The sequence below is a fragment of the Pygoscelis adeliae genome, unplaced genomic scaffold, assembly GCF_000699105.1.
Source record: "Pygoscelis adeliae isolate BGI_AS28 unplaced genomic scaffold, ASM69910v1 Scaffold113, whole genome shotgun sequence".
Lineage (NCBI taxonomy): Eukaryota > Metazoa > Chordata > Aves > Sphenisciformes > Spheniscidae > Pygoscelis > Pygoscelis adeliae.
Window position 1 is genome coordinate 4,141,773 of NW_008825108.1, and position 8,396 is coordinate 4,150,168.

Below are 8,396 nucleotides of genomic sequence, written 5' to 3' on the forward strand. Positions count from 1 at the left end.
CGGCCCGCCCTCTCGGCCCCCGGCGTCGAGTTTGTTGTCGACTCCGAGGGTCGGTATCAGGCCTCCCTACGCTGGATCGCAAGGAGGACGGAAGCCTTAATGAAACACTTGCAGAGCAACAGCGTCAAGCTGTTACTGTCGAGCGTGAAGCAAGAGGAAGTAGTTATCTACTATGCAAAATTATACGGTGTGTCTGTGGTAGAGTGCTTGTCGTCGGAAGAAGTGGCCCTTATCTGTGAAATCACAGGAGTCTCAGCTTATGCGCCTTTTGGTGATAATGTGTATGGAGAAATCACCGAAGCCGCAGTGGCCACCTTTTGCCAGCCCTTGCTGCTCGGCTCAAAGAGATGTGTTCACATTGGCTTCACCAGCGTGTGTGCCTTTCAGCCCCACTGCCTAATTCTTTGCGGGCCGGTCGACGGTGTTAATAAGCAACACGCTGCTGCTTTACAAGGGGCATTTACAATGCTGCAGCAGCTATATAAAAGAGTTGATCAGAGGGAGGAACGCAAAGCAGAAGGTGAAAGCCAGAACAAAGCCGCAGATGTTTGCAGCTGGCATTCTTCAGCTGCTCAGATGCAACTCGTAATAGAAAATATTTCTTGTAACAGCAGTCAGGTTTCTGAACGACAACTGAAAACACACAGGGATGAAACAGGGAGACAAACTGTAGACCCTGACTTGCGGGGAAGTGAAAATCCAGGATGTGTGCAAACAAGTTTGCAAATACCCTCAAATCCCATCTCGTGCATCGAAGAATTGAACGTTGCCGCTGGAGGAGATGGCTCTTCAAGAGACGTACAGAAACCACATGCAAAATGCGAGCATCCGGGTGACGTGCACGAGAACTATAGAAGTGATTTACTTACGGACAGTCGAAAGAATTACAGGGCTGCTGTGTCAGCAGCACATAATGCTAATACAGTCACTGCATGTGAACGCCTAGATGTTGGCAAAGGTCTAAAGAAAGCAAGTTGCGCTATAGTTCCATTTAAACACAAAGAGAGTTGTGTAAGCATTGCACAGAATTATTCCAACTCCCTCATAGAAGCAGGATCAGTTTTGCCAGTAGGAGGTTACTTTGAAATCCTGTTGCATTATTATATTCAGTACTATGCAAAACAGTTTCAGCAGTCAGAGGTAGCTGTCGTATCTAATGTGGTTGCTGATGCTTTGCTAAGTATTCCCAAGTCCTTATACGGGACAACAGAACGAAACAGCTTTACCAAATTCTATCTCGAAGCCATAAACGCACTCAGAAAAAATCAGCCACTGCCTGTGAACGAAAAAGGCTTAGAATCAGTGTACTGCAAATACCAGTTAGTCATTTCAGTTCTTCATTGTGTTACAGAGCTTCTCTCCATAGATTTAATAATTGGTGTTAAGCGACCCCTGCAAACAATTGAGGATAATGACTCAGAAGATGACTTCTGAAATCATTAATAAAGAATGTTTTGATTATGTGTTTTCCTGTGTCTTCTTGCAAATGGATGTGTCTCAAAATTCAGTGCTAGAGACTAAAGGTTCTTTTTAGGCCCAGACACCTAACGTGCTTCGTTCCTCTTAGAAGAAAAGGAGGAAAAAGGCTGGCCAGCTGAGATTTGTCGACAGCTGGGCTGTCAACAGCACAACCTGGAAGTTTCAAACATGAGAAGGGGTAGCTGATTTCCACTGCAGAAGATCTGCAATGCCTTTTCCATCCACGTGCAGAGGATCCTGCGTACGTTCTAGCCAAGGGTGAACTTTGCCTCTTTTGGTTTGAGTATTTATGCGAGTTAGGTGTGATTAGTTTTCCTGGCACGTTAAAAGTTGCCAGTATGACATTAGCCACTGAACTTGCAAGTTGTAAGCAAGGGGTTCTTTTAGCCTTCATAATGGGCTGGATTGAAAGTTACTGTAAACAAAAATATTTTTGTATATATTTTGTATATATTATTGTATATATATATTTCCCATATATAATGGGAAAAATATAACTGCTGTTAGCCTGTTCAGCGCTGGGGCAGGCAGTGGTAGGCCACTGCGGTATATCCCAATGAAGAATTTTCTCGTTTGATAGGAGATGCAGCATTTTTGTGTTCCATTGAGTTCACTTCAGTCAAACTAGTAGAATTAAGAATAATTTCATATCGTGACTGGCTGGCGTGTGCCCTGGCGAACTAGTTTATGTGATGTTACTTGGTACAACTATTTATTTTAACTATCCTGGGTTCAGTTGTGGTGCTACTGTAAAAGGCTGTGTAATCGTGGGAAGAGTTTACACAGGCAATAATGCAGTTTTGTGTGAAAAACCTGAGACAAATGTTTCAGTTCAGACGTCGATCATTTGGGATTTCGTTCTGGGTTTTGTTTGTTTGTTTGTTCTTTTATTCTTTTTTTCCCCCCGCAGGGTTTTCACCCTAATATGATTTGCTTTAAGCTCAGTACCACCCGGATGTCGAGATACCTCCTTTTCTGCTGTGTCTTAAAAAATTCTGGTTTGGTGTGGGAGGTTTTGGGTAACTGAACAGCTGCAGCTGATAACGGTATCACATTGGTTCCCTGTGTGCCATTGCCGGTACTGTGTAATGCTTAGAATAACTGGATTTTTTTTTTTTTATGTGCTATTAAAGAAAATTTAGTGAGCATATTTAAAATCATAGGCACAAATCATATTTATCTGCTATACCTGAGATGATTACAACTAGAAATCAGATTTTTTTCCCATTAATTTATGCTGTTGCTTTCCCTTTTTCAGTTTCTTTGGAAGAGTCTGCCTACCAAAGTTGTTTCAGGTGCTTTGGCAGCAATGCTTCGTTTGACTACAACTTTCTGTTGAAAGTTTATATATATTCTTGGTAATAGAAAATATTGTCGTAATATTTTTTTTTCCTGACTAATACACTCCTACAGACATCTGCATATGAAAAACTGAAACTAGAGTGATTTCTTTAATGAAGGACTAGGGACAGTAATTCCTTTTTTTAGAATCGTTTTTGGTGGGTGCAGAGGTGGGGGAGAATTAAACACGGAGGAGAGGAAAGAAAATCACATTCTTGCTGTTACCACATGCTTTCGGTAGCTGCTTGATGTGACAGGTCCAGTATGAGCGAAGAGAAATCTCTGTTGTGGGAAGAGCTGGTGTTTCGGAGCTGCGTGCCCTGCTTGCCCGGATGGCCTCGGGGCCGCTCGGGAGCCATCAGCCCTGGCGCTTTAGCAGGCGCTTGGTTTTCTGCATTTTGACTTTGTAATGAGCTACCGAGACGGTTTTGCTCTTGCACAAGTTTCTGCATACTCTGTTCAAACTGCTGACCAGCTTGCTGGCCAAAGATTAATGATTTGCTTCGTGGTAGTCTAACAACTGCGGCGCAGAGCCCGTGAAGCCTGGCAGCAGTGGGGGTTGTCTGCAGAAGCTGCTTTTGTATTCTGAAGCTAGGTGTCCTCTAAATACAGGTAAAATAAAGAGATTACTGTATCATTTCACGTTATTTTATACCATTTGCACATCTGCACACTTTCAGATTTACTGCAGTTCCTCGAAAAAGGTTAAAACAAAAATATTTTATGTGAACGGCCTTCTGGCTGTTCGATTTAAGTTGTGTCATTCTTATCATTGAGAAGACGAAAGTCCAAAAATTTTATGATATACAAAACTCTTGTTCTGGTATGCCAGAGATACAAAGGAGAATTTAAAAATGACAGTTTTATAAAATTTCTTTTTCTGACTTGTTTCTGATGAAACCTCTCGAGCCTGGAGGCTCATTGAGTGAGGTGCTATATTCCATTGACTTCTCTGTCCTTTTATATTTTGTGAATGATCAGTTTTCCCTTTTGAACTACTGATTCCCTGTTTTGTGTGGAGAGCTGAGAACATGGCACGCCTTTCCCTCGGAGAGGAATGTCCCTTCTTTGTCCTGGACTGCTGGGCTGGATGCTTGTTCAGGACATGGCTGTTTGGTTTCCAGTCCTGGAGTCTAAGCGCATTACAAGATGTGCACTGGCTCAAGGAAAAAAAGGCATTAACTTAGTCTATTGGGGAGAAGAGCAGATTTACTTCTGGGTTCAGCTCCTCCTTATCTTTAGGAGTCTTCTCTAGTAATTAGCCTGGAAGCGTAATCACGACCTAATCTTAGAAGGTATTTTGGGATCGCTGCTGTCCCATCTACTCTTCAAGAGAAAGGCTGTCTGTAGCCCTGAGAAGCAGCGGCAGTCTGCGTTCTGGGCTGCGGCTCCGGTCCTGTCAGTGCCATTTCTTCTCTGCTGATGTTTCTGACCCGCTTCAGCAGCTGCCCCCCGATTGCAGAGGCTGTGGTTACCCAGTCACCCAACTCGGGCTGTTACTGCTCTTTGGTACCCAAGCCTCAGGTACGCAATTATTCATGACGTCTTGTAGCTATCCCAAATTTTAAAGCTATACATAAATGTTACTTGCCCTTTGGCAGGTGGCATGGGGACGGTTCTAAGAGCGATCTCTTGACATAGTGGCAGGGACAAAGGGGTTACCTGGGGCGGCTTGGAAGAATATGTGTACTCAGTCAAAACCACAGGGAGCGGTATGTTTGGGCATGCACTAAGGTTGTAAAAGCCTATGGGTTTTTCTTCTTGCACTGTCTCCCAGAATTATTTCTATTTTGTGCTATTATTCTATTATTTTTATATTTCTAAATACGGATTGGCCTCCACACAAAGTGAAAGTCAGGTGCAGGTGGGCACGTGTGTGGACTCAGGTCCAAACTCGAAATACGATGTGAAGTGCAGGGATACTGGTGGTAATAGCCTGAAATTAAAAGAATGGTTTTAGAAAAATCTTGACGTTTAACTCTCCTTTCTGCAGCCCCTAGCAAACGTATATTCCACCTCACATGAAATTCATCAGAATATTTCAAAGGCACTCACCCCAGCCACAAGGAGCACAGGTGTATTTTAAGCAAGGTAATCCCATTTGTCAGGTAGCAGATTCACACATACAGGCAGGTAGGTGGGGGTTTTTTAATTAAAAAAAACCCAACAGGTTTTAAGACGCATGTGTAGTAATGTATAGTGAGACTAGATTGAAACTGCATCCTGCACACAGCTGTTGAGAATGGGAGTAATCTTTTTACATGACAAGGACACACCGTTTTTATTAGTCGATTTGGGCGGGGGTCGAGTCTCAACAGACTTTTACCGGTGCTGGGACCGCACCGAGACAGCCTCTGTTCCCCAGCGCTCCTCCAGCTGCCTTTCCCCATTGCCTGACCCGGCAGCTGGCCGCCCAGCACCTTCCTCGGGCCCTTCTCGTTGATCTCCGGTGGCACCAGCTCCCCGTTTACCACACGGGTATGGCTTAACTTCTTTAGCGGAAGTTATGCAACCTAAATATGGCTTTATATTTTCATCCGTGCTGAGTTGATTACTGACCTTTAGCCTTTTGGGCAGCTATACAGAGAGCATGGCTAATAGGAACCAGTGGCAACAAAGAATATTATTCTGTTGTGTCACAAATCGGACACTACTGAATCACATTTGCAAGAGGGAGTAGGGGAATGCAATATTCTGTTTAGGAGCATAACTGTATAGTGGCATAACTCTGGTAATTTTATATTGTTTCTGTTATCTTTATAACAGTCATCTTCCAGAGTCTACAGGTGGGTGATTAATCATACCACGTGAGAAGATTAAGGAAGATTAAATTCTTCACTTGCATATATCTCCTGGACTTCACTAGAATTGTGTTCATCCGAGCCTGTACTTAATTTGCTTTTTGTTATGTAACAGATCTGCTATTAGCGGTAGAGACTTCAATTTTTTATTACTAAATTTATTTCTAGCTTGTTTAGGTTAACCTGTCCCCTTTTTTGGCAAGGTTCTTTTAAATCTCATGTTAAGAGAGAAACTTTTTCAATGTTCAGTTGCAAAAGTCTCTTTAGTTTAATTATCTTGAAATCTAAGAAACTTTTCTTTTGTCACCAGTAAAACCAAAGATTAAATACTATGCCATTTATCGCATTATTACTGTTAAGACTGAACAAATCAAGAGAGCAATGTCTGAATTTATAAACAGTAGCTTTGGAAACGTGTTGGCTGTAATTAACATGATTATAAATTTGCAGTAGCATTTTGTGTAAGGCACCATTTGTATTCTGTTAATCATAGAATAGAACCATAGAATCATTTAGGTTGGAAAAGACCTTTAAGATCATCGAGTCCAACCATAAACCGAACACTGCCAAGTCCACCACTAAACCATGTACCAAAATGCCACCTCTGCACGTCTTTTAAATACCTTCAGGGCTGGTGACTCAACCACTTCCCTGGGCAGCCTGTTGCAGTGCTTGACAACCCTTTCGGTGAAGAAATGTTTCCCAATATCCAATCTAAACCTCCCCTGGCGCAACTTGAGGCCATTCCCTCTCGTCCTTTCGCCAGTTACTTGGGAGAAGAGACCGACACCCACCTCGCTACAGCCTCCTTTCAGGTAGTTGTAGAGAGCAATAGATGTTTGGATCTAGGATTATACAAATTACTTCCCTCTGAGAATATTAAACTAATAATTACTTCCAGGAATAAGAATTTTAATTTTAGCATTCCAAAACTAAAAATAATGATAGCAAAAATGTAATAGATCTACTATATAGTAGCTCCTACTTTATTATATGATTCAATAGAAGACTAGACTTTGGAAGCGATGTTTATTCCTGTGTTAGGTAGAGCAGAGCACTCTTCTTAAAAACAAAAAAAGAATACAAGATGTTTTTCCAAAGGAAAACCATTCCTGCCGGTTCAATTTCTCATGAAATCACCAGCAGATAAAAGAACTGTTATGCTGAGGCTTTGGTTCAGTGCGGGATTAAGGGCACATCAGTAATATTGCTTCCTGTGTGGCTGCGTCCTCAGCCACCTACAGCAGAGCTCACTGGAAAAGATAATACTTCCATTTAAGGTATTTTAAAAAAGGTATTGTTTTACCAAACAGAATCTCTAACCTGTTCTTATTTTGAGATTCCCAGTAAAACAATCCAGCATGGTGATCTTTCTTTTGATAACAATCATGACCTACTTTCAGTGGGTGTCTTCATTTTCCAGGCGAAGCATCTGATTAAATATTACCTTAAAATGTAAACGCAGAGAGTGAATACATGGCAGGGATTTCTCTGTGTATGTGGGGAAAAGGCAGCTCCAGATGAGAGTTACGTCCACTGAGATTTTAACATTAGACTTGATACGTGCCTGGTATCATGTATGAGGATTATATTTAGGCTTTTGGAGCAAGGAAAGTCATTGTAGAAACAGCTGGATTATATTCATAAGGCAAATAAACTGCATGGAATCCATTTCCTAAAACCAGAAATACTCTGAGGCAGTTATTAATTACCAATGCAGTACTGGAAAAAGTACAGAATAGTTACATAGTTGTTGTGGTTTAACTCCAGTCAGCAACCGAATACCACACAGCCACTCGCTCACTCCCCCCCGGTGGGATGAGGGAGAGGATCAGAAGGGTAAAAGTGAGAAAACTCATGGGTTGAGATAAAAACAGTTTAATAATTCAAATAGGACAAACTAAAATAGAAATTAATAATAATAGAAGAATACACAAAGCAAGCGATGCTCAGTGCAGTTGCTCACCACCCGCCGACCGATGCCCAGCCAGTCCCTGAGCAGCGGTCACCCCTCCCCTAGCCAACTCCCCCCAGTTTATGTACTGAACATGACATCACATGGTATGGAATATCCCTTTGGCCAGTTTGGGTCAGCTGTCCTGGCTGTGCCCCCTCCCAGCTTCTCGCTGGCAGGGCACGGGAAGCTGAGAAGTCCTTGACTAGTGTAAGCACTGCTTAGCAACAGCTAAAACATCGGTGTGTTATCAACATTATTCTCACCCTTAAATCAAACCACAGCGCTGTACCAGCTACTAGGAAGAGAATTAACTCTGTCCCAGCTGAAACCAGGACACCAGGACAATAACGCTGCAAAAAATTTAATCTGTTATCAATGTTGACTGTATTGGAGATGTTTATTGGCGTGAGGGTTTTTTTACTGTGCTGGTCTCAGGAGTACAATGTGAGGACCAGTTCCCCGCTGCAGGGCTGCTTCTGCCATTCCTGTCGGTACCGGGGGTAGTAGCTCTGCCCTTGCGCTCCAGCAGTCATCTGTTGTCTCACTTTTCAGCTTTTCTAGTACATACAGCTTCAAGTAATCAGTTGTTTCAGTGTGACTAGCGCATTTTTAATTCATAGAACAAAATAAAAGGGCAGCTTATTTAATTTTGTGATTGATGAAGTTGCATATTTCTTCAGAACTTACACACCTAGAAAGAGAAGTTTAGAACTGTGGTACTGTAAAGACAATTTTTAGAAAGAAGTACCCAGTACTTCCCACTATGAAAGTCAGGTTTTAGCACTTGTAATTCATCCTGGATGCTCTCTCTGCCCCCA

The 8,396-nt window shown here is 42.3% G+C and overlaps 1 protein-coding gene across 1 annotated transcript in view; it reads left to right on the forward strand.

Annotated features, from left to right (window-relative positions):
* Positions 1-1,461, forward strand: part of BBS10 (Bardet-Biedl syndrome 10) — a 2,952-nt gene extending 1,491 nt beyond the window's left edge. The window contains exon 2 of the mRNA XM_009327660.1: positions 31-1,461. Within this exon, the coding sequence (XP_009325935.1) occupies positions 31-1,434 (1,404 nt within the window). The 3' untranslated portion in view covers positions 1,435-1,461. The remainder of the gene's footprint in view (positions 1-30) is intronic.
* Positions 1,462-8,396: the final 6,935 nt, after the last annotated feature.